At 39.4% G+C, this 26,644-nt stretch overlaps 13 protein-coding genes across 13 annotated transcripts; 5 read left to right on the top strand and 8 right to left on the bottom strand.

The window, feature by feature from the left end:
* Nucleotide 1: 1 nt before the first annotated feature.
* On the bottom strand, nt 2–2,642 carry Gasu_23870 (ARID/BRIGHT DNA binding domain containing protein). The gene is made up of 4 exons (XM_005706695.1): nt 2,326–2,642; nt 1,607–2,273; nt 1,225–1,558; nt 2–1,170 (listed from the first exon to the last, which is right to left on the bottom strand). Exons 1-4 carry the CDS (start codon nt 2,581–2,583, stop codon nt 597–599), a joined length of 1,833 nt encoding a protein of 610 aa, XP_005706752.1. The 5' UTR covers nt 2,584–2,642; the 3' UTR covers nt 2–596.
* Nucleotides 2,643–3,022: 380 nt separating this feature from the next.
* Gasu_23860 (uncharacterized protein) lies at nt 3,023–5,217 on the top strand. The gene is made up of 7 exons (XM_005706694.1): nt 3,023–3,274; nt 3,322–3,423; nt 3,471–3,515; nt 3,571–4,216; nt 4,274–4,498; nt 4,554–4,723; nt 4,775–5,217. Exons 1-7 carry the CDS (start codon nt 3,050–3,052, stop codon nt 4,919–4,921), a joined length of 1,560 nt encoding a protein of 519 aa, XP_005706751.1. The 5' UTR covers nt 3,023–3,049; the 3' UTR covers nt 4,922–5,217.
* Nucleotides 5,218–5,221: 4 nt separating this feature from the next.
* Gasu_23850 (uncharacterized protein) lies at nt 5,222–5,972 on the bottom strand. The gene is made up of 2 exons (XM_005706693.1): nt 5,844–5,972; nt 5,222–5,798 (listed from the first exon to the last, which is right to left on the bottom strand). The coding sequence occupies exons 1-2, from the start codon at nt 5,905–5,907 to the stop codon at nt 5,251–5,253; spliced, it is 612 nt and encodes a 203-aa protein (XP_005706750.1). The 5' UTR covers nt 5,908–5,972; the 3' UTR covers nt 5,222–5,250.
* Nucleotides 5,973–6,652: 680 nt separating this feature from the next.
* On the top strand, nt 6,653–9,007 carry Gasu_23840 (fucosyltransferase). The gene is made up of 2 exons (XM_005706692.1): nt 6,653–7,437; nt 7,491–9,007. Exons 1-2 carry the CDS (start codon nt 6,679–6,681, stop codon nt 8,472–8,474), a joined length of 1,743 nt encoding a protein of 580 aa, XP_005706749.1. The 5' UTR covers nt 6,653–6,678; the 3' UTR covers nt 8,475–9,007.
* Nucleotides 9,008–9,021: 14 nt separating this feature from the next.
* Nucleotides 9,022–9,972, bottom strand: Gasu_23830 (deoxyribonuclease V). The gene has a single exon (XM_005706691.1). The coding sequence runs from the start codon at nt 9,825–9,827 to the stop codon at nt 9,051–9,053; it is 777 nt and encodes a 258-aa protein (XP_005706748.1). The 5' UTR covers nt 9,828–9,972; the 3' UTR covers nt 9,022–9,050.
* A 2,040-nt stretch (nt 9,973–12,012) lies between these two features.
* Gasu_23820 (uncharacterized protein) lies at nt 12,013–13,267 on the top strand. The gene has a single exon (XM_005706690.1). The coding sequence runs from the start codon at nt 12,163–12,165 to the stop codon at nt 12,712–12,714; it is 552 nt and encodes a 183-aa protein (XP_005706747.1). The 5' UTR covers nt 12,013–12,162; the 3' UTR covers nt 12,715–13,267.
* Nucleotides 13,268–13,322: 55 nt separating this feature from the next.
* Nucleotides 13,323–15,097, top strand: Gasu_23810 (epsin). The gene has a single exon (XM_005706689.1). The coding sequence runs from the start codon at nt 13,417–13,419 to the stop codon at nt 14,932–14,934; it is 1,518 nt and encodes a 505-aa protein (XP_005706746.1). The 5' UTR covers nt 13,323–13,416; the 3' UTR covers nt 14,935–15,097.
* Nucleotides 15,098–15,111: 14 nt separating this feature from the next.
* On the bottom strand, nt 15,112–15,972 carry Gasu_23800 (diamine N-acetyltransferase). The gene is made up of 3 exons (XM_005706688.1): nt 15,773–15,972; nt 15,667–15,723; nt 15,112–15,611 (listed from the first exon to the last, which is right to left on the bottom strand). Exons 1-3 carry the CDS (start codon nt 15,959–15,961, stop codon nt 15,333–15,335), a joined length of 525 nt encoding a protein of 174 aa, XP_005706745.1. The 5' UTR covers nt 15,962–15,972; the 3' UTR covers nt 15,112–15,332.
* Nucleotides 15,973–15,982: 10 nt separating this feature from the next.
* Nucleotides 15,983–18,611, top strand: Gasu_23790 (glutamate N-acetyltransferase). Its single transcript, XM_005706687.1, has one exon. The coding sequence runs from the start codon at nt 15,993–15,995 to the stop codon at nt 18,540–18,542; it is 2,550 nt and encodes an 849-aa protein (XP_005706744.1). The 5' UTR covers nt 15,983–15,992; the 3' UTR covers nt 18,543–18,611.
* A 290-nt stretch (nt 18,612–18,901) lies between these two features.
* Nucleotides 18,902–19,692, bottom strand: Gasu_23780 (NADH:ubiquinone oxidoreductase family protein). Its single transcript, XM_005706686.1, has 3 exons — nt 19,338–19,692; nt 19,183–19,285; nt 18,902–19,137 (listed from the first exon to the last, which is right to left on the bottom strand). The coding sequence occupies exons 1-3, from the start codon at nt 19,562–19,564 to the stop codon at nt 18,964–18,966; spliced, it is 504 nt and encodes a 167-aa protein (XP_005706743.1). The 5' UTR covers nt 19,565–19,692; the 3' UTR covers nt 18,902–18,963.
* A 9-nt stretch (nt 19,693–19,701) lies between these two features.
* Gasu_23770 (uncharacterized protein) lies at nt 19,702–22,292 on the bottom strand. The gene is made up of 2 exons (XM_005706685.1): nt 19,959–22,292; nt 19,702–19,893 (listed from the first exon to the last, which is right to left on the bottom strand). Exons 1-2 carry the CDS (start codon nt 22,274–22,276, stop codon nt 19,836–19,838), a joined length of 2,376 nt encoding a protein of 791 aa, XP_005706742.1. The 5' UTR covers nt 22,277–22,292; the 3' UTR covers nt 19,702–19,835.
* Nucleotides 22,293–22,783: 491 nt separating this feature from the next.
* On the bottom strand, nt 22,784–24,402 carry Gasu_23760 (peptide chain release factor RF-1). The gene has a single exon (XM_005706684.1). The coding sequence runs from the start codon at nt 24,366–24,368 to the stop codon at nt 23,019–23,021; it is 1,350 nt and encodes a 449-aa protein (XP_005706741.1). The 5' UTR covers nt 24,369–24,402; the 3' UTR covers nt 22,784–23,018.
* A 15-nt stretch (nt 24,403–24,417) lies between these two features.
* On the bottom strand, nt 24,418–26,642 carry Gasu_23750 (uncharacterized protein). The gene has a single exon (XM_005706683.1). The coding sequence runs from the start codon at nt 26,570–26,572 to the stop codon at nt 24,935–24,937; it is 1,638 nt and encodes a 545-aa protein (XP_005706740.1). The 5' UTR covers nt 26,573–26,642; the 3' UTR covers nt 24,418–24,934.
* Nucleotides 26,643–26,644: the final 2 nt, after the last annotated feature.

The raw sequence follows: 26,644 nt of genomic DNA, 5'->3' as shown, positions 1-26,644 counted from the left end.
ATTGCAGCAAAAAAATCTGTTGAACGCTTCAAGATTGATACATCGATAGCATAAAAGGAAGCAAGAATTCATGTTCAGTTGCTCCTACACACTAAACAGCTGTAAGGTCGAGACGGGTCACCAAAGTTATTGGTAAGACAATAACTTTGGTGACATGTCGTTGTCACATTGTTCTAGTTTTGGATACTTGGAAATATAAGACAAGTGTCCCGTTCAGTTTGACTATAGGGCTATTTGCACAATCTTGAAAAGTATAACGAGGACAAGTGCTTTTCAAAGATATTGAAGAACGGAGCTTATGCATTTATTTTGGGTTCTACAACACGAAAGTTGTTGTCCAGTCGACGAAAGAATAGACTATTACGAACTCTCTCTCTCTCTCTCTCTCTCTCTGTCTGTCTGTGTGTGTGTGTGTGTACTTGTTAAAGGTATAGACGAGCCTACAAAGAGTGAACAAAACGCGAACAAATTGACACCATATGCGCTTTCTCAAAGCAACTCTATTCACTCGTTCAAACAATCCACAGACGACCATCTCTGAAATGTTCTGTTTGCAGTCAATGATTCCTGAATGAATGTGACTGTCTTTTTCAAAATTAGTCGTCTGACAGTTCTTTCAGTGCACAAGCAACTAGTTCGGAAGCAGCAGAATTGCTCATTGCAACATGAACAAATTTGCTTTCATATCTTAAAAGAATCGCACGATTGCTCGGTGCCTCCGCTAAGTTTGCGATGGTTATTGCTGAAAGTGGGGCAATATACGGATCTGATAAACATTGCGTAAGATAGTATACAACGCTTGGGGTTTTGGCAATCGCCACTCGAGCATTCCAATCGAAAGCACTCGCATTGCAAATTGCACCAACAGCTACAAGACGTATATCCTTGTTTTCTGAACTAAGAAAACCAACCAAAAGACTAAGTATCTCATCAAACCGCTTTAAAAGCTCTAATTCATTGTCAGGATTGAAGCATAGTCTGGCAATCAGTTCTGTAGCTTTCAGAATACGTGTATCGTCGGTACAATCTTCCCATTCATATAAAATTGCGATAGCTGAATCTAAGAGAAACAAAGTATCTTGGTTTAACTTCACTTCTACTGCTATGTTCTTAAGTGTGTCCGACAAGTCATAAACAACTTGTGATGCCGCTTCACTGGAAACTATGATACTAAGAAATTCGAATGAGAAACATAAGATCTTAAACCAGAAAGACATATATTACCTTATACACGTACGTAAAAGACTCACATGCTTTGCAAAAGAAGGGTGATTCCGTTCTATAAAGCTCAAGTTCCTCAAAGCATTGGCAACACACTTTGCATTCCATTCACGTTTGAGGAAAATTGGATCCCTTGTACAAAACAAGTCACCATAGTTCTGAAGACTGGGATTGCAAACATTATTATGGGCTATCACGTTTGACGTATTAATGTCCACCGCTGACAGCATCTTATTCTTAGCTCCACTGCTTCTCGCATCCTCATCATCAGGATGCAAACCAAAGGTTCTACATCCATTTAAATCTTCCAAATACTCTTTCAGAATAATCTCAAGACCTAAACACTTATCTGACCGCTGTCATAGTAAAAAAAAAGACGACTCACTTTCTAAGAGCATCGGGTAGTCTCGTATAAGAAAATCAAGTTTAGGATCAAAAGAAAGCACATTTATCGTTACCAAAGCCCAGCTTATTTCATCTTCTATTCCTGACTGGAGAGCAAGTACAAGCTTATTCCGTTCTGAGCCGATGTCCGTTCGAAATGAACCCGACAACGGTCGTGAGGTTACAAATACTTCCTCTTGAACGAGATTTCGACTCGTTTGCAGACTATCATACGAGGTTGTCCTATCCCAACCCATACTACTCGTGGCGTTACGATTATTCGAGTCAACATAAGTATGCCTCCTATTCGGTGAAACCGAGGGGGCGCCACCAAGTTCAGAACCAAACCCTTTCGGCTGCTCCATAGAGAGATTCGTAAACGAATTTTCACGAGAGCCCTCATAAGCTGGTGTATCTGTTGCATTCAAACTTCTTGGTGTAGAAGAGACCCTCTCTAAACGCGCACCAAGTTGAACAACCGGGGGGACTTCTTCAGCACTCCTACCAAAGACGTGCTTCTGTTCGTAAAAATATAAAATCTTCTCATAAGACTCCCTCAGAACAAACGCTGCTGCAGTGCACGTTTTAGGCAGTCTTAGGATTTTCGATATTTCCTTAAATTCACGGTTATCGATGACGTGTTGTACGCCTCCACGGCGAACGACTTCCTACAGGAAGCATAAGTGGGCAGTAACTCAAGGTTTCACGATATCAGCGTACCTGATACAGTATAAAAACGTCTAGAGTAAAACCACCTAGGGTTGGAATTTTAAAATTGCCTCGGCCTATTTCGTTCATGTAAGCCGACAAATCTTCCAAAAAGTTTCTCCGTCTGTCTCGTGAAGGAACGGAGTCTCTTAACGCACGTGAAATAAAGTATGTTCCAACCGTTCCAACAACTCTATTTCCCACTTCTATCCTTTCTTCTCTTGTCACCTCAGGTTTAAGGAAAACGTTGACCGCTTGACTATCCACCATTCCTCGGTCAATTGTTTCCACCAGTTAACCAATTCGGAGGAAATTTCAAAAGGGCGTAGCTTGAAATTTGTCTTCAATAAACACGCAAGTGTTCTCTTGATCTGCTCTTCTTCAACATTTACAAGCTTCAGATGGGAAATAACAGCATTATTTCAATTTTCTTTACTTTCAAATCAAGTTGACTATAGCAGAAGCAATAGTGGAACGGCATGTTTTTGTCCAGAGACCAAAAGAATGTTTGAGATCGAAGGATTCAATCACTTAATAGTTCTTGAAAGTTGTTAGGAGCAAGAACTCTTTTCCGAATGTAAAGCGAACTGCATTTGAAAATATCAGATCGCGTGGCTGATGGCTAATTGAAGGAAATGAGACATTTGAGGGACATGAACGAGGAGATTAGCTAATTTGAATCTTCCATCACTCAATGCTCAGCGAGCTGTTTTTTGTTTACCAGTTGAACTAGGTCATGTCTTGTTGGAACTTTGTCCCAGAGAAACTACGAAGTAACGTTCAAGCTCTTTCTTGGCTTTGTAGCAAGGACCCTACGAATCAGTTAACGGTGCAACAGCTGGTCGAAGTTGCCTCTGTCCATAGTTTTACCCTTGAAATATTCGGCTCGCAAGCTGAGCAAGTTGAAAAAGTTCTTGTCCCCAGAGGATTATGCATAGAGGACGGACTAATTTATGGATATGTAAGGAAGCAGTGTGTTTTTGTCGCAGCTTACGAGTTCCTTTATAGTTACTTGGAGCGTATGCTCCTTCCCAGGTACCTATTAAGGGTGCTTCCAATCTTGTTTGCCGTCGAACTGTGTTTAACCCGCGTTCTCAAGACTTTTTAGCGGTACATGCCAAATTTTAGTGCTTTCAAACATTACTCAAAGTTTTTAGGTCTCAAGGAACGATTCCAATTTGATCATTGTTGAATATTCAAGAGTAAGTCGTTTTCCTAAATTAATCGTTTCTTTTCTAATATGTTATCTCCCTTCAGTTTATCACTCCAAAGTTTAGTGTTCAGTATTATAGTATTTATGAAAGCTTGGATGAAGTTTTTCGATGGGACAACTTATTGTATTCATCAGAATTGTTTGTAGAACACTGTTGCCCGCATGAAAAGTTTAGTTCTGAAACTTGTACTTGTGCTACTGTAGATGTTGATTTCAATTCAATTCTCGAAAACTTCGGTAGACCTATCTCCGAAATTTTTTCGAATGCAGTCTTGCCCGTTCCTCCAAATGAAGCTGTTTACAATTCTTCCGAGTTATGGAACAGTGTGATAGGATTTGGAAGACTTAATAACACATGGACAACAGACTCCTTCAACGATTCAAGATTTTTTAGGACCTCGTTATCATCGACGATGACGAACGTTTTATATTGTCGTTTCAAAGTTGTTACAATGAAGAAACCTGAGGCTGACGAAGTTATTTCAGAAGCTCTCAATGCAATCTTCCAAAGGCAGTCTCAAGCAGCTATCAATCGTAATAACCGTAAACTGAAAATGGATTTTAAACGAAGAGCGGGTCGTCAGAAGGGCCACATTGCACAGAGTTCTGCAATATATTCGCTACCTATCAGACACGAAGCACACCATTCCTTGAAGGATGATGACAATTTGTTTCAACACTATCGAGATGGTAAGAGGAGGAAATGTTTAGGATACAAATACTTATCATGTTTGTGAACTTCAAAAGGACAGAGAGACTTCTCGACGCTTTGTACCTTCGTTACTGACCGTATTTCAGACAGCGAATTGCATTTTTCAAGCTCATCTGGTATAAGCCATCCACATGATGATAGCGAACAAATTTTATCGGATCTTCCTCCTCTTCCTTTATGTTCTCCTGTAGAAGACCATAATTCAAAGCGTAGATATTACGATACCTTAAGGACGAATGGCATATATGAAGATGGAGAAGGTAAGACTTGGTCTTCACAGTAGTTGTTCGGCATTTGTGTATAAACTTCATTTAGGCAAAGTAGAGTCCAACTTTTCAGATGAGATTAAAGCATCTTTACGGAACGGTTACGTCTCGACCGATCCTGATTGCCCTCAAAAACAATATCTTGATATTGATAAGAAGGAACTTTCGAAAAAGGAACGAAATCGAAGGAATGTTCGTAACTTTTATAGGAGACGGAAGGTTCGTATAGATATTCTATGGCAGTTTGCTTCTTTTCAGCGTCCTCCTTAGGCTTATTTAGAACAGTTAGAGAAGAACAACGAAATCTTGAAGACAGAGTGTTTGCAAATGAGGCAGCAGTTGGCTCTCTTATTTGAAGAAGTGAAACTACTGAAAAGTAGCTACGGACAGCACTCCCGGTCGACCATGGATCTGTAGAACACATTTGGTTGCGTTTTGTTTCCTGAAAGGAACTTCGTTAGTTTTCCTCAGAGAGAATAGTATTGTAGGTTAGCGTTTGAGTGCTGGTGATGCTTGTGGTGAGGTAGTTACTGCCATAAGGTGCAAGCATGCTTTGAATTTTTGAACCTTCAAGATCTGCCATGAATTGAAAACTGTTATTTCCTGGGATTTAAAGACTCTTGTTGGATTTCTTATTTCTTCTCAGGACATGATTACTTCGAGTGGCTAGGGTATTCACTTCTTGCTGAGGTTCGATACTTATTTGTCCGTGAATGGGATTATTAATAGTTAACTCATTGATACTTTTAGAACTCATCATTGAAATCCATTCGGATAGGACAAAGTAAATCTGACTTAGATGGTGGGTCACTTGCCGATTTACAGCGTCGAATTTGAGCTGAAGTTCCAGTTCTGTCTTCTGTAAAGTTCTTTGCATCTATGGGGACATGTAAGCAGAAGGTAGTCATCATCAGATTATTTCTACACACCCTTTCTTCAAATTCGAAGATTTGATTCTGTATAGTGTTTATTTGAGGTTCACCTTGGTGCTTTTCAACAGTTTCGTGGATAGTTTTTAAACGTTTTTCGATGGAATTAATTTCTAGCAGAATTTTTCCCATAGAAACTGTTGTTGTTGTAAGCATAGCCTTAGGATTCTTGTCTATTGTATAAAAACTTTCAGTGTTTCCTTTGTTGTGAAACTTGCTGAGGTCTTCATCAGAGGTTATCTTTGACTTGCTCAGAGTATCGTTATTAGAAAATTGAGTTGCAGTCCTATTTCCTGACTTGATATTGTCATGTAGAAAAGTATTATGTGGAAACTGCTGAGGATAAAAGGAGTAAATTCTTGTCTCTATTCGAATAACTTAGCACTTATTTGCCTGAACCGATCTATTACCTTTTGGTTCAACTTGTATTCTCGACGGACTACAGTTACCAAGAGTAGAGTGCAACACGCTCATAGGAGACTAGTTGGTACTGAACTATTCGGAAAATTTTTAAAAGTACGGTAGCATGATTGACAATATTGTGAACATTAAGCCTTCAAAACTTTGGCGCCACATAAAGCATTTTTCTTTTCTTGAGAACATCGGTTCTTCCACCAGAATTCATCCGATGACACTAATGTTTTGATAGATTTGTCTTTGCCATTCTTGAATAGTTTCTTTCTTGAACCTAGTGGATTGCTCTATCCTATTATTCAAGCAGATCGAGAAAGAGCGAGAATAACTAGTAGCTACTAACCGCTCTCAAGTCTTTTTCGTTTTCTGATATTTTCCGATTTGTGGAATTTATGTAAAGAGTATCGTAACAATATAGCTATTCTGGTTTCATTGGTTCAGTTTCAAAGGTCTCAGCTTAGTGAAATCCCTACAGTAGCCTTCACTCATCATTTGAACAAAGTTGAAAATTACAGTGTGCTTCTCGACATAGCTTTCTGCTTGTAGAACTCATGACGTATTTTATATCATTGTGCCCTTAAAGGATAATGTTGTAATATGAAACACTTGCAAATTCAAACATCCCTATCAACGGGTTGGTCAAATTTCCGAGAAAGAATTCAAGACAGGTTTCGAATTCTTGTGTCTTTTTCAAAGATTAAGAAATTTCAAGTGGCACTGTCTTTTCCGGTCGGCCGTTAAAATTTTAGGAGAAAGAATGAATTGCTTTGATTATTTTTCCGTTGCTGAAGCTGCTGCACAGTTTCTTCAATAAGTATCAATTGATTCTATATGAAATTTGATTTGAGACTGCCCATGTGGTCACTAGATTTTGACCAATTGTTTTCTTTAGAAAAAGATGGATACAAGAAACGTTACTGGCATAAAGTTGTCAATTTGGTTACTAGTTATGGGGGTATATGGATACCATTCGCAACTTTAGTGGGATTGTGGATCTTGGAACAGCTTTTGTTTCTCGTTCTCCAAGTTGTTCTTCACAAAAGGTGGCTTCTCGGAGAGTCCACCTGCAACAACCTTAGGCTTAAATCTCCAAGGAAGAAATCTTGTGACGGAGCAACCGCTGCACCCGTGTTCTGGACGTCAACTAACCCGTATTGGAAGGCAGCTTGTGTTTTCTTTGAACTAGTACAGGTTGCAGTGTGTCAACTTCTTCGAGCTGCGAAACGTGTTCTTTTTTTTTATAGTTATGATAGGAAGTCAGTTGCCCGAAAAATTGTACAGTCAGCTATCTTATTTTTTGCGTTGTACCTGTTTCTAGAGTTGGAAGTTCTTCGGGAACCAAGGAGCTCCAAGAGGATGTTAGGTCGTGTACTCCCCTCTATATGTAATGGTAGCCAGTTGCAGTTACCCTATGAAATTACTCGTTTTCGTGACAATTACTTTGAAACATTTAAACAGTTGCACAGAGTTGAATATGAGAGAATTCTAGAGCACCAAAACCTGCTAGCAAGTCGTTCAGTTGTCTTTGTAGCTTCTTGCGATGGTTTAGGGAACCGCTTTATGGGACTCTTGTCAGCTTTTTTATTTGCAGTAAGGATATTTTAACAAAGCTGTATCTTTGATTGTTCAGTAACCTTACATAGGTATTGACAAATCGTGCTTTTTTCGTTCTATGGGAGCCATGTGGCAGCACGGTTGGCGCTCATCTAGACGATTTATTCGAGACTCCAGGATTTAGTTGGAATTTTGCAGTATTGGCTTCTCAGTTAGGCATTACTACGAGTCAGCTTGAAAAGTATCCTCATCGTTTAATCTTCACACAGTACTGTCGCCCGTGTCCGTTCTGGAGACCTATAAGAGACATGGAACCTATTGCTTGTTCATCTTATGATGACATCTTTCCAGAGAATTTAATCATATTTAGAGCAACACACTGGTTGGGTCCTGCAATGCAACACAATCCTAATTATCGACAATTTATTTGTACTCATTTAGGACCTCAACCATTTGCACAGTTAGCAACTGCTCTTTTAACGCCGTCAAAAAGAGTTTATGAAATCATGGAACCTTATAGACAATTGATTAAAAATTCGAAAAGGGTTATCGGTCTCCAGATTCGTTTACGAGATAGTTATGCTATTGACGAATACTCCGAACAGGTCATGTGGAGATGCGCCGAGTCTATTCTATCCCATTGGAATCAAGTAGCGTCTCCTGAGTCATTTTTGAAAAGGAATGGAAGCGCTTCTCTCGTTGATAGATGGTTCATAGCAACTGACACTCCGGAGGCTAGAGAGCTACTAAGGCTACAGCTTGGTGAAAGATTAATATCGATGGATCCTCCTATGGATAAAGGAAAAACTGAAAGCGCACAATGGGCTTTGGCAGAGATGTGGTTACTTGGGGAGGCAGATGAAATAATTATTAGTCCTTATAGCAGTTTTGGTCTTTTCGGACATGGAAGAACAGGTAAGGCTCCTTGGATGGTTGATCGAAAGGGACGTTGTTGGAGAACGCCAAATTCAGCGCCATGTGACTTTTACTGGTTTGGTGTTCAACGCCTCAAGTGTTTCCGTGACGAGTGGCTAACGGCCGAAATGGTCAATAACGATGACTGTTTTGGGTAGAGCACCCTAACGTAGATTCAATTTATTGCTTATCTAGGCATTCATGACCTTTCATGTATGTGTCAACTCTGTGAGGGTTGATTGTCAATAAGATTTCGTTTTTTTAACGCTGCAGCATCATTGCAAATTGGATAAATCAAAGCGCAAGCCCTTACTCGTTGTCCCAAAGCACTGTTTCATAATACAACCGATCAAAAGCTTTATGAAATAATAGAGACAACATCAAATGGAACGAGACTGTTCATAACCCATCAATGGACGATATCTATTATGATGCTATAAGGTCTACTGCCACACCTTGTATTCAAGTCACAGACGTGTACAGAGAGAATCCATGAGAATCTCGTTTCAAGCGTCGCAAATTGGATATGACACTTCATTTCTATCTCTATCAGACTCCAGGCATTTTGTTTTCTATTTGATTGACATCCACGCTATCATTTCGAAGGGCAATCTAAACGAAATAAAGGAAATGGTGACTCACTAGAGTCTTAACCACACATTTCAAAATAAATAAAAACACTCGACACGAACTAGCGTCCTCGTCAAAATAAATTGGTAATGAAATTCGAGAGCTTAGCAGAAGTCTCTGCTGGATGCTTGCCTAGAAATCTTGTCTGCTATGCGAATGGGCTCCGGTATACGGTAGCGACAAGTGTGAAATACCAGGTTGATGGCTTCCAAAAGTTTGATACGGTAACCTACCGAAACAAAAATGGGTCGTTTCACACATTCATTGCTAAGCAGGGCAGCACCTAATACACGGTTTGAAGATCCTAACAAAGGCAACCAGCGTTTTCCTTCTTCACAAATTTGTTCTTTAATCTGTAACGTATTCAAGCCATCGACACTTAAAAGTGACTTTGCAACTCCTATAGTGGGAAGGTTTAGAGAGAGGCCAACTTGACAAGCACTCCCAAACCCCCTTGGATGAAGTATACCGTTTCCGTCAACCAGCAATACTTGAGGGAAGCAATCAACCTTCTCTCTTTTTAAACATTCGACCGCGTTTATTAAAGCAGGAGCTTCTCGGAAACCTAAAAAGCCGGGAACGTATGGAACTTGAAGCTTGACACAATGGGTCTGACAATACTTGACTTGTAGTGACTTTGAGCTCAATACAACGATACCCACGTACGCTATATCGTCTTGTTCCTTGTCAGGAGTAATATCTAACCCTCCAATCATGGGAAAAGTTTCAAAAAGTCTCTCCATATCTACCGTTGAGGATAAATCTTCTGGTTCAAGCAGTAATTGCTGTTTCCACGTTTCTTGTTGTATTGTCCATTCTTTTATTTTTGCACTTAACCACTCGGAATTGTTATCTGCCTTCTGAACCCAGCTCCAGGGCATCTTCACTACACAAAAAGTTAAAACCTGGTTAGACGGAAGTTGGTTCTGAGGAAATTCAACGACTTCTTTGCAAAAGAAGCGTCAGCACACCAATTCCATCTCACCTTTTCTTTGCGGATTTTAATTTGTACAAATCCTTCTTATCGTTCATCAATTAGAATAAAGAATTTTTACTACTGTGCGGAGGAGAACCTTCGACAGAATGAAGTAAGCCAGCAACAAAAAAAGCCAATGTTGCCTAGTAAGTTTTTATCTACTTATGAACAATGGAATGACCACAAAATTGTTGTTGTTGTTGGAATCTTCCCTTTATCTCATATTTTGGGTCTTTTGACATTTTGCTTACTACATGTACCCCCATCTGGTACTTATTTCTTGTTTCTGCCACTTCCTTAGAGAGTAAAGCCTCTTGCAGAAAAGATTGAAAATTTTCATCTTTTGAATAATTCCTAAGCAGTGACTAATAAATTTATTCCAAATCATTCGCTCTACTGTTCTCTTTCTAGTTATATCGTAACCATCGTAGTTTGTAGCCTAAAAGTAAGCTCAGAGTGTCAATGATTGCCGATTTGTTTTCAAAATTGATCTTTCAAGTGGCTTGAGTCTCTATATTGAGTTGACAATACAGAACAACTAGTAGGTGGGATTGTAAACAGAAAGCTTGGTATTCTTTTAAAAAATTTTCTCTATGGTCTCATTTCTCAATTGCTTTCTTATCAAATTGATTATTGGGAGAAGAAAAACAGGGCAATGTATATGTCGTTTCATGTGACCAATAAAAACACTGAATATCTTAACTAACTTCGCTGTAAAAAGATAACAAAAAAGTATAAGTCATTCATAACATGAAAACAATGTATGCTCGATAGTCCAACTTTCAAAATGTATCGACAACTCAGTTGAACTGCAAGACTATAAAGCAGCAATAAGTGGAGAATCTTTAAATCAAATAGAGAATAGCATGGTGAAGTTAGTCATCATTTATTCTTCTACAAAAATACCAGGAGTTTCATCAGCCAAAGACATACAAAGACGAAACGATCGAAGCTACCTTTTCGATAGAACAAACTAAGACAAGACTTCTAGACACACATCTCGAACAATACGAGTAGACAATTTCGCTTCATTTGTCTCGAATCTAACCATTCTCATTTATTTGTTACTTGCAAAATGATATTTGGTGAAACTATTGCTCTCTCCAAATACTGTCTCCAAATGACCAAAGGAACTTGTCAGCGAGTTTTCAAATTCATTCCTCACTATCTTTTTCATCCAAAAATTCAGAAAAACTTTTCGCTACAACACTTCGAAATCATACGAGTTCAATGGCAGTTCATTTTCAGTTGGCGTTACTTCATTGGGTACTTTGTATCCTTCTCGACGCTTAGCACGACAAGGTCTCCTACCCAACTAGCATCTTTACCGGTGCCTCATGTTCCAAGGTAGCGAACCTGGGACTCTCTTTCACATGTGTGTGAAATGTAGTTGCTGGATGATTTTTACTGAATTCCGAGCCAACTAGTCACAGCATGAATAGAGAAACTATGGAGGACCAACTGGTTGGTTTTCTGCTCGATGGCAGACATATTTGTTGCGGAGATACAAATTGTCACCAACTACTTGTTGGTTATCTCAAGTTTTGGGTTGGTCCTCGTCCATCTTTATCGTTACTTGGGTAGTCTGAAGATTCAAGACAGATGGAAGACGAGTATCGCTGCAAAACCAGGATGGATATTCCTCAGCTGGTGGGAATACTGTGTCCTCAAGCATTCCTGGGTACATTTTTGTTGCTCGTTACTCGAGTCATGTTATGACATTGCACATGAAAGTGCTATCTGATTTGACCAACCGGAGTCCAAGCCCTGACGGGGTATGACATTGTCACGGAGTTCATAAGATGACATTGTTTGAATGCTTGTTAGTGTAACTGGAGAATAGTCAAAGTTTGTTTTCTATTATTGATTACATTTCAATTTTGTTTGGAAATAAACACGTGACTCTTCATTGCAAAAGAAAATTGGCGTTCAACTCTTCCACTGCGTCCTTTCTCCTTTTATAGAACTCACTCGAAAGTATTGGCATGTAGTGGCTCAGTTAAATGAATATTTCACATTCAATTGTTATATTGTTTTTCAAAAGCTCTTGACGAAAAATGATAGTTTTATTATACACATTAGGAAGGTCTCATTGCTCTCTCGCGTCTGAAACAACTGTCGTGATGTTCCACGTGGCATCATGCCTCATCGTTTCGTCGATGTGCTCCACGTTTGTAAGATCTCGTTTTACCTGAAGTGTATAAAAGCTGAGAGAATGACTCTTTTCAACAAGAGTTGTTATGTTGTTAAAGTTGCATATGAGTATCCCAGAGCAAAAGAAGAAGCCCATATCTGTCGCTTCTCTGTTAAACCCTTTTATTGTAACTGCACTGAATGTTTGGGACGAGCATAGTATGTCTCTATCAACTTCGTCTTCCACCACGACAGAGACTCTGAAGAATATTGATAACCATACCAGAACAACTTGGAAACACACAACTGTGGGCCTTATTCAAACAGTAACGACAACTTTATCGCCACCAAACTGCGAAAGCAGCAACGTAGATATATCACTTCGGTTAGAGGCAAAACGCTGCAGAAAAGACACACAGTTAGTAAAGAAGAACAGAAGAGGTCGTCTTCCTCTGCATCCAGAAATGTCTGCGGAAGAGCGTGCACTATGGAGGATTTATAGAAATAGACAATCCGCAGCGAAAAGTCGTCAAAAGCAGAAAGAGCATATTCTGTACCTGGAGAAACTGTTGAAGAATGCAGAATTTTGCAATCTATTGTTGAACCGAACATGTACATTATATGCCAATATTATTCAGCAGCTACAGCAGCAAGTTTGAGAAACTTGTCTTGAGGAGGTCACCTTAGTGTACCTGTTGAAATTCTGAGTAACCATCTAATAGTTTGTTAGTATCGTTCAGCAACCACTGTCACTACTATCAGATAATGCTTTGTCCTGAGAAAAGTCTGCTCCTAAAAATAATAGACTTTGAATGCCGAAATTCTATGCAAGATACAATGTCATATTATCAAGAGAACCTTAACCTTAAATTTGCCTATTAAGGTTTCATTCTATCTCTTTCATATTCATGTCATTTCATAGGTTAGTTTAGCAGCTATGGCCAAGTCAAATATCATCATCATGAGGAGGGAACAAGTATAGGTTTAGCAATCGTAGTTATATACTTGTAACTTTTTTTCGTAGTTGCTGTGTTCTCAAACAATTGACATATCCAGTTTCAACAACGATTTATGAAATTAACTCTGGCTTTATAAACAAGTAATCAAAACTTTACTTGATTCATTTGTAGCCAAAGAACACTATGGCATGCCAAGAACCAAACAGACAACTTAATTGTTTTCTTCAGTTAGTTCACCTGTAAAATTGACGTGCTTAGAAATACACCGAAACTTTACTACAAAAGAAACAGTTGCGCTTAAACAAGCTTCCATTACAAGTTGGTTGTTTGCCAAGAAATGCTTGTTTGACATTGGGCAGTGGAAACCGTAGATTAGCTGTTGTATGAGAACTTGACTTAGTTATGGATAACTTGTCACAACGTTTGAAAAACGTAGACTGGAATAACCTGAAGAGACACGCTCTCAAAGTTAGGGGAGAAGCTGCATCTAAACTTAAAGATTTTTGCATGACAGACGTTGAAAATAAGGTAAGAGCTGCAACGTCCAACAAGAGTTGGGGAGCAAGCACCTCAGACTTGTTTGAAATATCACAGTCGACGTTCAACAACGAGGAATACCCACTTATCATGGCAATAGTATGGCAACGTCTCAACGACCACGGAAGAAACTGGAGACATGTATACAAGGCTCTGGAGCTATTGAGATATTTGTTGATGCACGGTTCCTCAAGAGTCATGGACGAAGTTCAAGACGCTTTGTATCACATTCGGTCTCTACAAGATTTCCGATATATTGACCCTGTAACCCATAAGGACGAAGGTGCAAACGTTCGAATTAAAGCCAAGCAAGTGATTGACTTGGTATCTGATGAAAGGGTGTTACAAGAAGAAAGACAGAAGAGCAAGGAACTTTACTTGAAGGTTGCAAACTCTGGGGGAGCAAGCCGTTTTGGCGGTATAAGTTCGAACGATTTGTACACTGGATATAACAGGGATTATGTAGCAGGCTCGGAAGTTGCAGCCGGAGGAAGGTATAATAACACTTATGAATATTTTGAAGCAGCAAAAGAACCAGTAGCTGCTCGGAGCGAGTATGAATGGAGAGCTTCTGTGTCAGAAGAAGAGGGTACGGGACGTGAACCATTCACGTACGAGCTTTCGAATGCGGAACATGTTCATTCAAGATCCTCAACCCTTCCTGGTGCAGTGAGACTAGGACCTGGTAGCAATACATCCAGTGAAACCCAAAGCCGTGCGGCAAACGTTGTTTCTCCCGCCAGAAAGACGAAAGAACCACAGTCCGATGTAAGCGATTTAATCAGTTGGGACGAGAATGAGCCGGTTTCGAAGACTTCAAAGGAAAGAGCCGTAGACTCTGATGAAATGATTAACTGGGATTCTGAGTTCAATCCCAGGCTTCATGAAACTCATTCTTCTTCAACAGACAAGAAGAAATCGCCTATGGACTGGTTGTTAGAAAGTGCTTCAGGCAGTCCAACAACCGGTCGCTCTAACACTAGTTCGTTTGCTTCCTCGCAAGGAAGAGTAAGTGGCTTCGCCAAGGTTGATGAGTCCAAGTCTAGAACCGGCTTGACTGGTTTTGAAACTCTGCCAAGTACTTTACAAAATGAAAATACTCGTATAGACACAAATGAAAGGCTAGTATCTGCTGAGTCATGGGAGCAAGGATTTTCAACTATGAAAGGACTTTCGAACAAGAAGCCGATGTACGGAAGTGAAAATTTGACATCGAGTCGTACAAATAATATCAACTCAGATTCCAAGACCACCGTAACTGCCGCCAGTGCTAGTTTGGATCCATTTGGTAGTTTAGTGAATGATTTTATGAGCACGAAGCTTGGACAGGCAAATCATATGAAAGATTCTGCGAAAGCTCCTAATCAGAGCAATGCTGAATAGATTTTGTGAACTTGGAATATGTTTAAGACTTTTTAGTCAAGTTAGTTTGGTAATTGAAACTTATCCATGATTATTGATGGTTGTTTGTATCAGTTAAATAAGTATAGTGAGATGTATTGTGTTCTTAGAAAGTCAACATAGAATATCCAAATTTCATGATTTGTTTTCAATAAGTTGTCAAGAATAACTTGAGTACTTACAACCTTTACGAATGATACGCAGACCCTATTTCTTGACGGAAACAGTGAACTTTCCTTCACATCTTTAGCAAGAACGGGTCACAACTTTTTTACGAATTTATAGAGATATTTCTAAAACTCTTCTTCAATAGTCAACCTGTGCAGACTTGCAAGGAAAGAACGAGTCCTAAAATATCCTCTTTCGATATCTTCCACTGTTTATTGTTTCGAGACGGAGTCTGTTGATGACTCTATAAATCTTTCCATGGAATACTTATCCATTCTCATAAGCATCCACTCCTTCATAGCCTTGGCCCCAACGGCTTCATAAAAATCTATACTCGGAGTATTCCAAGTTAACACGTTCCACTGATACCTTTTGCACTTTTCACTTAGAGCAACCTGTGCGCAACGTCTTAGCAACGCTTTGCCAATTCCTCTGTTGCGATATTGCGGTAGCACAAAAAGATCTTCTAAATGTAGCGCTTTTCCTTGCCACTTCATATCAGAGGAAAATGAACCACCACCAGCAACTGAAAATGAATAAACTTACCGTAGAATAAACATAAAACCACAAAGCAAAACCTACACATTTCCAACCGTTCTGTTCCTAAGCTAGCTTCACTAAAGTTGACACACAACTAGAACAAGTTACATACCAAAACTTCTGCGAGAACCACGTGAAACAAAGGAGGTTGTGTTTCGAATCCATCTCTTTCAAGGTCCCGCTCCGTTATCTCCACAGAGTGAGGTTCCTTTTCATATTCTGCCAGTTGCTTTATCATAAATAAAATATTCTCAACGTCACTCCTTTCAGCACTTCTCAGTCGATATTGGCTCTTTGACATTGTTTGGACTCTGACGCCAGGAATTGGGTAAATGTATTTGCCACAACCTCATATTATCGTTTCTCGAAAGAAACTTACGAAGCTTGACAAGGGAGACCGCACTACTCGGTGTCAAAGAGTCTCTTGTGTTCGGAAGAATGTAAGATTTTTTTCAAAAACTTCTGACAGTGACGAGAGAAAAGGTTCTGGCGCCGTATCCGCCATACGGTGGTGCGATAAACAGTCACGACTTGATATTAATTTCTTCAGAGACCATAAACTAGAGAAAGGTTATGTTTTAGAAAAAAATCGTTCAGACACTATTATTTTGTGGTTTCGAGACCTGTTCCGTCTAGACGATCACCCAGCGTTGATTGAAGCAGTTGAAGAAGTCTCCCCAAACAAATATTTATTACCTGTACTTATCGTCCCTTTCCAAGTCAACCAGTCACCTCAACTACTTTCAGTTGTCTTGGATCTTCAAGCTTCACTCAGACGGCGTGGAAGCGACCTGTTAGTAATCGAGAATGGTGACTGTGCAAGACTGCGATCGATTGTTTTGGAAACCGGTGCTACTAAAGTATATATGACACCTTGTAGTGAAACTTGCACTGATTTTCAGTTGAATCTTTTTCTGCAAAAACGAGTTATGGATACTTTTGCATTCTCAGGAGCAAGCTTGCAACTAGTATCAGATAACGATAGAGTCGTGAACCACTGCAGTTTAAGTCGTGATAAGCCTATGTCTTGTCCACCTACTCTGCCAAAAACTCCAAATGCCTGCTCCAAATGGATGCCTGTATTTAACGATATTTATAGAAGTACAACTTCTTCTAAAAACAGAAGCCATTCTATTAGTGAAACTTTTGCCCGTCGTAAATTAGACAGGCTATTGAAACTTTTAAGTTGTGAAGACTTTGACTGCTTTCATTCTATATTTTTGCATCTTTGCAAGTGGTTACAAAAGGAGCTCCTGTTGGGAGTCGTTTCGAAGATCCGAATTTATTTTGAATTAAGGAAGCATGTGAATGCAAACTATCTAACTAAGATGACGTGGCTGAGAGGTACTTCTGCTTCGGTTGGTATGTTATCCATCATATTATTTAGTCATGCTGGCAACATTCATAACGCAAACGCTTCTTCTAATATGATTCCTGCAATGGCATATGACGTTGAAGGTTCCAAGAGAAGATCCTTAGAATGGGACGAGAGTAGTGCCCGCTTCAAGCTCGCAAGTCATGATGAGGAAGGTCTTGATTGGAGTACAAGTTGGAAGACTTGGTTGACAAAAAGAATAGAGTTTCTAAGACAGTCATTCTTTCCAGAAGGTGTTAGTCAAGATTATTATTCATTCACAATGTGGAGAGTATTTCAGAGACTCGTTAGTTCCACAGTTGGAGTTTTTGGAACTCAAGCACTATTATTGGCTTTAGGAATTAAAGCTGGCCGCATAGGTCGTGCAGCTGCAACTTCTTGGGTACTAAAAGATGGTTTAGGAAGACTTGGCAAAATGGTTTGGGCTAGCCAAATGGGTCGTGACTTTGATGCGGATCCGAAGCGATGGCGTTTTCGTTCTGCTTTATTGTACGCTCTGGGTAATGGCTTAGAAATAGTTACTCAAATATTTCCTGCTTCATTTCTGTTATTTGCAACATTGGCAAATTCTATGAAACAAATTTCAATGTTGACTGCTTCGGCAACTAGAAATGCAATGTATAAGAATTTTGCAGGAAGAAGTGAGAACATCGCAGATATTACAGCTAAGGGCGAAGCTCAGATTGTGGTTGCAGATTTATTGGGAATGGCATTAGGAATCCAACTAAGTAAGTTGATCGGAACCAGTCGCCCAAATGTTTTGACGGCCTACAGTTTCTTATCTGTTTTGGATATTTATGCTTTTTATAAGGAATTGAGAGCTGTTCAGTTCCGAACATTAAATTATGAACGTTCTAGTATGATTGTAGATTATTTTGTTCGAAGAGGATACGTTCCCAGACCTGATGAAGTGAGTCAAAGAGAGAATATATTCTTAGGACCTCGTTATGATGTTCGTTCGATGTTTGCATCATTGTCAGATGCAGTTTCCTGTCCACAAGAACTTAATAGTTTGATAAAGATCTTCAAAGGAGAGCAGTTTATGGTGACTCGAGGTTGGAACGGTCAGTACCGAATCGTATTAAGAGAACACGCTCGAAATGGCGATATTCTACGAGCACTACTGACTTTAGGATTTTTAAAGGAGGAATTGCGGCAAAGGAAGCGACTGACTTGGAATTCATCAAAGAGAATTCCGTTTTTACACTCTTTCGTGTCACGGATGGAAAACGACTGCTGGTGGAGCTCTTCGCAAATACCACCTGATGATCAGGTACCTGAAGTTAACAAGGAAAGTCTTCGTTCTAGTCGACAATTGAATCGAGTTAAGAAGAGTAGCTCATCCAGTCCAGATAAAGAACGCTTAGAGGAGAAGCTAGAGGCTATCAATTGTTCATATACGAAATGCAAAGACTACTATCAACATTTTATTAGTCAGCTCCATAAAGAAGGTTGGAATGCTGATCGTTTGCTATACAGTCCTGTGAAAAGGCGAGCAGTTTGGTAGTATAACTATGATAAGAACAACTGCTTAGTTGATGGAAGAAACTACGACAATAAATGTACTTTTTTGAAGACCAACTTTATGCTAGAAAAGATCAGAAAGAGTATAAAACGTGGCCTGTGCTAAAATATTTGTTCGGGAGCATTGAAGAAGTGCATATTTCAAAAGTTGCACGACTCGTCATGCAGGCCACTGCCTCATTTCGCAAAATAAGGAAAGAAAGCCAACTCAACATTATTCTCCTAGTTCCATCAGTAGAATGATTTCTGCAAATTCCTACCAAAACATATCGATTCATAGCAAAAGATTATGACAAAGGGTTCAAAAATATAATCTACTTCAATGGAAGTCAAGAAATAAAGTTAGCAAAAAGAACATTTATATTAGAAACTTGAAAAAATGTTTTGGACGAAATAGATTCTGTCTACTTCAAGTCAAGAACGTCTCTCTCTTCCTTAGTTTCGTTGTTTCGGAAACTTCTTGATACACGGTTCACAACGCTAGTGGTACTCACGTTGCCGTTCCATTGCTCCAATTTGTCTTTTGCCAACCCTTTAAAATTCTTACTGAGTGGATTGTTTTTCGGAAAGTAAGCATCCTGTAGAACGTGGTGAGCTTCAAAGGGAAAATAAGACTAACATACCGTTGTGCCGGTGCGGTTTGCGACGATCTGTCCTTGATAAATGGGTCTTTGAAAAGGCGTTCTTGTAGGTGGCTCATCTATACTGTGATGCAGCCAGGCATGCCTAGAAAATTAGAAAATTATCGTTGTCAAAACAAAACAGATATGAAAAATACCATTCTGGTGGTAAAGAATATGGATCAGGAGTGAAATCCTTCGAGGCATATTCCACCCATCGATCCTTCAACATAACGTCGTTTACTTTTTGAAAGTATCGGTTGTGAAACTCGTCCTCTCCCACAAAATACTTCATAGTTCCAAGTCTGTTCATTTTGGCAGCTTGAAAAGTACCCCATAGTCCTCTCCAACGAATTTCTCTTAAAAGCTCAAATAGAAAAGACATATTTAATGTTCTATTAAATTTTTAGAATATTTTTAAACGCTCGGCAACACAAGAAAGCTGCCAAGACAATACCAACCCCTCCTAAAAGAGCAATCTATTTCACAAATGTGAACCGATAGGCAATCTTGACGAACTGTGCAAATAATTCACATAGCTAATAGCAACTACAAAATGCACTATTTGGAGCCACAAAGGTTCACTTTCTATCAACTCCAACAAAATAAATTGCATACATAACACAAGAAAAACTTCTTTTGTCAATATATATCCATTACGAACGACACATAGCAAATATGCCAAAAGAGTTCTTTCCATAGAGGTTAGTCGATCTACAACAGTCAAGTGAGAAAATCCAAAGGCTAGAAAGTAAAGCGGTATAAAAAAACGCGAAAACATCCTTTTCCATCGATTATCTGCATGCTGCCAACTCCAAAAGTGAGCCATCAATAACAAGAACCATAAGCTGTTCACGGATAATGGACGAGGAAGAAGATATGTAAGTAAGGCTGAAAAAATCGGAAACATATACAAAACGAAGAAACATAACAAGGTCGAGCCACTTTCAAATCTACAAGAGGAAACCAACAAATTCTGAACGAAACTATTGCTCGCAAACGAACTGTGCAAGTCACCCCCAACAAATACTGTATCCCAATAAACAAGTTGTTCTTTACACGGAATACTGTGAGATGATTTCGCAAACTCTAAAGACGAAAATGGTTCTCGCCATTTCCCTTCGTCACTTTCAGTTGAGTCGGAAACAAAAACATTGTTCTGACACTTTCCGTTGTTCTCTCCTATCGAAACCATCGTTCCATCAGTATAAGAAGCAATATCGGGCTTCGGCAACTGTTGTTCAAAACTTTCTTTCTCTTCATTATCCTCGGTGTTCTCCTTGTTACCTAAAGAAACTTGCAAAAGGGCCATATCACCTGAAGGAGCATCATAGAAAATGTCGGTTTCTTCTTCTTCAATATTATTGAAGACTGAATTAGAATCCAATTCCTGATTTTGTACGACATTTGCACCAATTACATTTTGCGTAAAAGTTTCTTTCTTTGAACAGACCTTCTCCGTGAGTTCATGAGAGCTAACAGTCTCTCTAGTTTTATCTTCTTGTGCATGATATATCTTTTCATCAGTCTTTGACTCCGCTGTGGTTTGTTCTTCCATCAGTCTTTGCTTCTGTTTTGCTTCCTCTGCCACACGTCTCTTATTTTCATAAAAACGAATGGCTCTCAACCTTCTCTTTTCAGCTCTTGTTAACTTGCGAGGCTGTTCACTTCCATCTTCTGTCGTTCCACTTAGAGCAGCAGAACTAGTGGAACGAGTATTTGAGTTTTCTGAAAAACCATTTCCCGAAAAAGATGTTTGTTTTCCAGAAGACGACAAAGACTGATTAGTATTTAAACTGGTTGGCTGTGAAGTTGAGCTGCTTTCTCTTCCAAGTGAACTCGTTGAAGCCTTGTCCTTTTTACTTTTCTTTGCGTTTTTCTTCATTTGCTTCTCTGCATTCTTACTAGTAGCTTCATTTTTCGTTGCATTTCTATGTCGATTGCCGACTATAAAACCAGGATGGAAAATACTTCCTATGGTTGATCGATGTTCCTTACTTGTATCTTCCATGCGGTCCCCACAAACGATAGAATCATTTGTAACAACAGCATTGGAAGAATTCTTATGACGATGAGCAAAACTAAAGAAATTATGTCTTTGAATAACTGCATGCATCCACTCCATTGCAGCGTTAGAAGACCATAAGCCAGCCCAACTTCCGGTGCGAGGTCGCCCAGGATGGCTTAGATTGACCTCACTTGTCATGGCATATGTGGGACTAACTCCGGACGGATGATAAAATTTGCAAGAATCTCCATGTGGGCAGTTAGGAAAGTACCTACACATTTTTTTCATACCAGTCGATCTTCGATTCCAACTAGACGAATGTTGACTCGAAGAAAGCTCTCTTTCTCCAGGGAATGGAAACACTGAAGCATCTACATAGGAAGTAAACGAGGAAGTTGAAGAATCATCTGGAATAAGAAAGGCACTTCCAATGACGGCTTCTGAAGGTTGTCTAGTGACAGGAGGTGAATACGAAGAGGATATTATAGAGTTAAAATAAGGCTGTTGAACAGGTACAGAGGAAAACTGGGGCTCAGTCCTTGAGTTGGGTCCATAGAAAGACTGAGTAGGTGACTGACTTTGCAAACCTACACTTGATTGAGTTGAACCCGCAGCAACTGAAGGAGATGTTGTAGTAAAAGCCTCCGTAGTCTGAGGATAGTTTAGTCCACAAGCAGAAAACGAAGAAGCACTAGGATTACTGGAAAAACCGTGTTTCCACTCCTCTTCCAAAGAAAACAAAGGAGGACTTAAAGCTTCTGACTGATAACTAGAGAGAGTCCTATGAAAAAGTCCTCCAGTAACAGGGGTATTTACAACCGTTCTTCCAGTTGAAGAAGAGTAACTGCCACCTGGTGACAGTTCTTCAGGCGAAGGCTCCGACCTCACGTTATAGAAAGCTCCATTATTTTTATTGGTGTCTTTAGGATTTTGCTTGTCGAAACGAGAATATGGCTGCTGTTCTCGTGACTCTGGAGCTACACACGCCTCCGAGTCACTACCTGTCTCGTCGTCAGTCAGTCCTGCAGGTAAGAAATACTCAGGAGTTTTAGAGGAATCTTCGTCTTCATTATCCACCTGAATATTCATAAGCTTGTTCAATTCAAAGCACTCTAACGGTGTGACTTGTTGGCAAACTGCCAACCGATCCAATCGAAGCAATGTTGAAAATTATATTTCGTCATTTTGTCTCCTTTTTTCTGACTGTGACTTATTGTACAAAGTGCTGTTTCGTCATGAATTGTTTGATACTTTAGTAGTTTCTATTCCTGGGATGTCAAAAAAAGTCGATGAGCAGTTTATAATATAGAGATACACGATAAGTCGCATACTAGTGCCTGAATGCTTGACCCTTTTCGAAGACTGCTAATTGAAAGAATAGTTCACTAGAGTCTGTGAATGAAATAGCTTGAAATTTTGTAAAGTAGTTTTCAAAGTAGCCTATGGCTTACATATTGGATTTGAACATTTTTGATAGATTTGATTCTAATTTTCATTTTGTACTTTAGCTATTGATATACTAGAAGCGGATTTATGGTTAAAGCGAAAACAAAAACACCAACGCTCGTCTTACTTGAGTCCATAGCAGAAAACTCTTTGTATACAATTTTCTTTATTCAGGAATCCATAAAAGGTAAAAAGTCTCGTTTGTTGAATATATTTAGACCAATGGACTAACTTCCAAAGACTTGAAGAAAATGGCCATCTTCACATTACTGTTTTCGCATATTTCTGTAGCCAATTCCTTCATCTAATCACTAGACTCGACTGGTGTTGAAATGAGCTCAAAGTCTACGAATATCGGGTAAAGTTAGCAACTTAGTTTCTATCCCTATTTCGGAACCAGATAATTCAACAAGTGCTCAATGGGTTTTGACATTTTGCAAAAATGTTCTATCATATCTAGTCGCTCTTGTTCATGAACACTCTCTATCATTTGTTCGAGAGACTCTCCACCGTTCAATAAATCTTCAAAACCTGCACCACGTACACTAAAACCTGAACGATGATCTGTCACTCTTGACTGCAAATAATTATAGGTTCTGATTCTCTCATTTCTGTCCCCACCTTGTGTCTGCTCTTTCCTTTGAGAAGATAATTCCAAACGCATCTTCTCTCTTTCTCGAGCAGATATCCTCGCAGTCAATATACTCACTGCTCTCTTCTTATTGGCAAACTGAGACCTCTCCTCCTGACAGGTTACAGTAATACCAGACGGAATATGACGAACTCTGACTGCACTTTCTGTCTTATTTACATGTTGTCCTCCGGCACCACCAGCACGGAAATACTCAAACTTTAGTTGCGACTCGTCAACAAACGACTTGGATGAATTTTCATAGAGACCATCTAATGCCATCAATTGTCCTGGTAAAACTGCGACACTTATAGTACTGGAGTGTATTCTTCCACAAGATTCCGTGCGTGGAATTCGTTGCACTCTATGAACTCCAGCTTCCTTTTTCAGAATTTTATATGCCTCCTTGGACCTGACAAATGCAACTATTTCTCTGAAGCCACTCTGTTCTGTTTTGCTTATTTCAAGAATTTCAACGATCCATTGCTTCCTTGAGCAAAACTTTTCGTACATATTCCATAAATCTTTAGCAAAAAGTGCAGACTCTTCTCCTCCAGCAGCAGCACGAATTTCTAGCAAAGTTTCTTGTACCCTGTCTAGATAGGGTTCTTGTTGTCTCTGTATCAAATCCAGACAACAGTCGACAATTCTCTGTTCATTTTCTTTCAGCTTTAACAGGATTTGATTTTCTTCTACTTCAAGAACCTTCTCTGACTCCTTATTCAATCGCAGTTCTTCTCTCCTCAAAGTAGAAGCAGTTTGCAAGTCTTCTCTCAAAAGCTGACGCTGCCTTAATAACGAAGAGAACGGCAAAGTCGTATTAAGCTTTTCTCGAAAAATTCTGCAGTTCTTTTCATGAATATTTGACTCCAAAAGCAATTTGTTGTGTTGTTCAGACAAGTGCTCTGCAAGTTGAAGCCAGAGAGAGTTCCAACAACCACTTTCGCTATCGCCGTTGGCAAGGGTAGATTGTTGCTTGCAGAGTGTAAAGTGCACCAAAAGACGATTATGACAACTTGTTAACAGATTATGTTTGCTGATATGATACAGCTTTGACAAAAGAAACAGCGGCTTTGCAAACGCTGCCAAAAGGTTACTGTTCATTATCCATCATTCTAATTTCGAACTTTCTACATTTGGATATAAAACAAGTCATACATATAAGACCTTTCTTGTTTGAAATCGACGATAGGATGCCAGTTAGGTTCTCTTGATAGCCTAATAACAGTCAAATGTGAAATATGGACATGTTCGGCGACTGGAGTTTCCTTGTCATTCACTCCATGAAGTGTTCTAAACCAAACATTCTGTCTATGTAAAAATGAAAGTTTCGTGGGTTCTTGAACAATTTTTTGAGGTTGCCTGTTGTTCGATCATATATTTGACTTAACAGCACAAATTGAAACTTCACTAAACTTGCATTGAAAACTGTCTGGTACATCTATTCCAAATCTTTCCAAAGGGCATTAGAGCCTATCAACTCTTTCGAAAATACTCAACACGTTGTCTGTCAACAATGAAATGTTGCTATAATACAAAAATTGTACACAACCCGTTCAAAGTAGTAGGAGAGCAACTTGAAGTTTGAGATAATGCAAACTCCGCAATATAACCTTAAACAAAAGAAACAAGTCTAACACAGAAAAAACTCTAACCAACCCATCTTTCGCTTAAAATTTGATGTATGAATTGAAATCTTCATATGATATGTGCTTCCAAACAGTACATTGGCTCGTCAAGTCCTTTGTCAACTGAAGAAAATCTTGATAGCCAGGAACATCCCAGAAAAAGTCATCAGGAGGATAAGCGCTAGATTCTTTTCTTCCATATCTGTTATAAAATTCACGAACAAAGGATAAACAAGCACCTAACCATTCATTGCTACGTGTAACTTGAAATATATTGGATCCTTTAGTGACACTATATGAAATAAGATATCCTTGCTCTTCAATATTCGCACATAACATTTGCAATTGCATCTGTGCAAAATAAATAGGAGAAAGTTTTTCTAATGGCCGAAAATTGAGAAATGACCAATTCGCATAGTTCAAAATATCTTTGTTTCTGAACAAAGGACCTTTCTCAGGTGAAGATGTTTCAAGGGAAGAATGCAAAGAAGAGGCTACAATTCGAGGAACAAAAGGACAGCGACACTTCGCTTCACACAATTGCCAAACGCTCCAAACCCCATTCGTTTTACGAACACGAAACAGAGCATCGGGACTAGCCGAAATAGTAGGAAGCTCCTCATAAAAAATGTTCCATTGCGGCAAAACTTGTCCTTTCTCTAACACAAAGAGTCCAACTTCTTGCATTCTTATATCCTGAAACGAATGCATATATTCAAGAAATGCCAATAAACAGTTGGCTTCATGAGAATGTCCCCATTTCAAACGAATCTTACTCACAGAATCGTAAACTTCCTCAAATGATGGGTTCAAAAGTGACTTCCATGCATGAATTGCATGATGATGGCCTTTCATGCTATTAGGAAGTCCTAAAAATGTGGCTGCCCTTCGTTCTCCAAAACCAAGAATTTTCCACAAAGTACTAGCGCTAACTTGTGAAAAACTACGAGCAATCTTCCATTCCTCAGAATCCTGTCTCAACATGCGAAAATCATGACAACTTGCTACCTTTATAAGGTAAGGAGGAGGAAGTGGACGGTACAGGGGGTGAGATCGCAATATTGACTTATCGATGCTTCTCCACAGAACATTAGGTTGCTTTCCGATGAACTTATCTTGAGAGTTGGAAACAACACATCCTATCGCTGTACCTTTCGTCCTGCTTACTGGAAGTGTGGTTTTACCACTTTCCAGGTGGTACAGAATTGCATTACCAAGTACTTCTAGTTGACGACACAGATTCTCGTCCAAGATATTGTCTTGATGCTCTTGCAATAACTGATTGAGTTCTTGCCTCTTTTTTTCTACTTCTACAGAAAGTGCTAAGCTGCCTGATGACGCAAGCACATCATGCGCGTGCTTCCTCAAGGAGACTCCATCGATATCACAAACTTGGGATTTGCTTTTCTCTCTTTGCTGCAGTGTTTGCAAGAAGTGCCACCATGACTTCTCTAACTGGTTTTCTTGACTCATACAAAATGCCCTTCCTAAGCCATTATTCGTGTTGAATCTCAAAAACTGAATATGCCGCAAAAGACATCGTCTTGTTTCTAAAGGATTTGTGTAAAAAAGACGAGCTGGAGTCACAGCAAGTGAACGCCAGGAGTATCGTAACGGCCAGAAACATAACGTGTCTCTAACAGCACGAGAAGCACAGCCTGGACTGAAGCAAATCCACATCGTCGTAGCAATAGTGTCAAAGATACCCAATATAACCTTATTCAATGATGGTATTTCAAATTACAAGAACAC

This window comes from Galdieria sulphuraria, assembly GCF_000341285.1.
Source record: "Galdieria sulphuraria unplaced genomic scaffold scaf_17, whole genome shotgun sequence".
NCBI lineage: Eukaryota > Rhodophyta > Bangiophyceae > Galdieriales > Galdieriaceae > Galdieria > Galdieria sulphuraria.
The sequence above is the reverse complement of the archived record's forward strand: the minus strand, read 5'-3'. Positions and strand labels throughout refer to the sequence as shown.

What these genes read in the sequence shown, in the direction of transcription:
- Gasu_23810 (XM_005706689.1), top strand. Translation starts at nt 13,417, where the DNA reads ATGGATAACTTGTCACAACGTTTGAAAAACGTAGACTGGAATAACCTG.
- Gasu_23860 (XM_005706694.1), top strand. Translation starts at nt 3,050, where the DNA reads ATGTCTTGTTGGAACTTTGTCCCAGAGAAACTACGAAGTAACGTTCAA. An exon ending in GTTCTCAAGACTTTTTAGCG is followed by an intron (nt 3,424 to 3,470) that starts GTACATGCCAAA and finishes CAAAGTTTTTAG; the next exon opens with GTCTCAAGGAACGATTCCAA. An exon ending in TCATTGTTGAATATTCAAGA is followed by an intron (nt 3,516 to 3,570) that starts GTAAGTCGTTTT and finishes ATCTCCCTTCAG; the next exon opens with TTTATCACTCCAAAGTTTAG.
- Gasu_23870 (XM_005706695.1), bottom strand. Translation starts at nt 2,583, where the DNA reads ATGGTGGATAGTCAAGCGGTCAACGTTTTCCTTAAACCTGAGGTGACA. An exon ending in ACGTTTTTATACTGTATCAG is followed by an intron (nt 2,274 to 2,325) that starts GTACGCTGATAT and finishes TGCTTCCTGTAG; the next exon opens with GAAGTCGTTCGCCGTGGAGG. An exon ending in CTACCCGATGCTCTTAGAAA is followed by an intron (nt 1,559 to 1,606) that starts GTGAGTCGTCTT and finishes ATAAGTGTTTAG; the next exon opens with GTCTTGAGATTATTCTGAAA.
- Gasu_23750 (XM_005706683.1), bottom strand. Translation starts at nt 26,572, where the DNA reads ATGTGGATTTGCTTCAGTCCAGGCTGTGCTTCTCGTGCTGTTAGAGAC.
- Gasu_23850 (XM_005706693.1), bottom strand. Translation starts at nt 5,907, where the DNA reads ATGAGCGTGTTGCACTCTACTCTTGGTAACTGTAGTCCGTCGAGAATA. An exon ending in AATACAAGTTGAACCAAAAG is followed by an intron (nt 5,799 to 5,843) that starts GTAATAGATCGG and finishes TTATTCGAATAG; the next exon opens with AGACAAGAATTTACTCCTTT.
- Gasu_23830 (XM_005706691.1), bottom strand. Translation starts at nt 9,827, where the DNA reads ATGCCCTGGAGCTGGGTTCAGAAGGCAGATAACAATTCCGAGTGGTTA.
- Gasu_23780 (XM_005706686.1), bottom strand. Translation starts at nt 19,564, where the DNA reads ATGTCTTTTCTATTTGAGCTTTTAAGAGAAATTCGTTGGAGAGGACTA. An exon ending in TATTCTTTACCACCAGAATG is followed by an intron (nt 19,286 to 19,337) that starts GTATTTTTCATA and finishes CTAATTTTCTAG; the next exon opens with GCATGCCTGGCTGCATCACA. An exon ending in CAAACCGCACCGGCACAACG is followed by an intron (nt 19,138 to 19,182) that starts GTATGTTAGTCT and finishes CACGTTCTACAG; the next exon opens with GATGCTTACTTTCCGAAAAA.
- Gasu_23800 (XM_005706688.1), bottom strand. Translation starts at nt 15,961, where the DNA reads ATGTCAAAGAGCCAATATCGACTGAGAAGTGCTGAAAGGAGTGACGTT. An exon ending in TGGTTCTCGCAGAAGTTTTG is followed by an intron (nt 15,724 to 15,772) that starts GTATGTAACTTG and finishes AAGCTAGCTTAG; the next exon opens with GAACAGAACGGTTGGAAATG. An exon ending in GGTTTTATGTTTATTCTACG is followed by an intron (nt 15,612 to 15,666) that starts GTAAGTTTATTC and finishes TCTGATATGAAG; the next exon opens with TGGCAAGGAAAAGCGCTACA.
- Gasu_23840 (XM_005706692.1), top strand. Translation starts at nt 6,679, where the DNA reads ATGAAATTTGATTTGAGACTGCCCATGTGGTCACTAGATTTTGACCAA. An exon ending in TGTCAGCTTTTTTATTTGCA is followed by an intron (nt 7,438 to 7,490) that starts GTAAGGATATTT and finishes AACCTTACATAG; the next exon opens with GTATTGACAAATCGTGCTTT.
- Gasu_23820 (XM_005706690.1), top strand. Translation starts at nt 12,163, where the DNA reads ATGTTGTTAAAGTTGCATATGAGTATCCCAGAGCAAAAGAAGAAGCCC.
- Gasu_23790 (XM_005706687.1), top strand. Translation starts at nt 15,993, where the DNA reads ATGTATTTGCCACAACCTCATATTATCGTTTCTCGAAAGAAACTTACG.
- Gasu_23770 (XM_005706685.1), bottom strand. Translation starts at nt 22,276, where the DNA reads ATGAATATTCAGGTGGATAATGAAGACGAAGATTCCTCTAAAACTCCT. An exon ending in GATAATCGATGGAAAAGGAT is followed by an intron (nt 19,894 to 19,958) that starts GTTTTCGCGTTT and finishes TGACTGTTGTAG; the next exon opens with ATCGACTAACCTCTATGGAA.
- Gasu_23760 (XM_005706684.1), bottom strand. Translation starts at nt 24,368, where the DNA reads ATGAACAGTAACCTTTTGGCAGCGTTTGCAAAGCCGCTGTTTCTTTTG.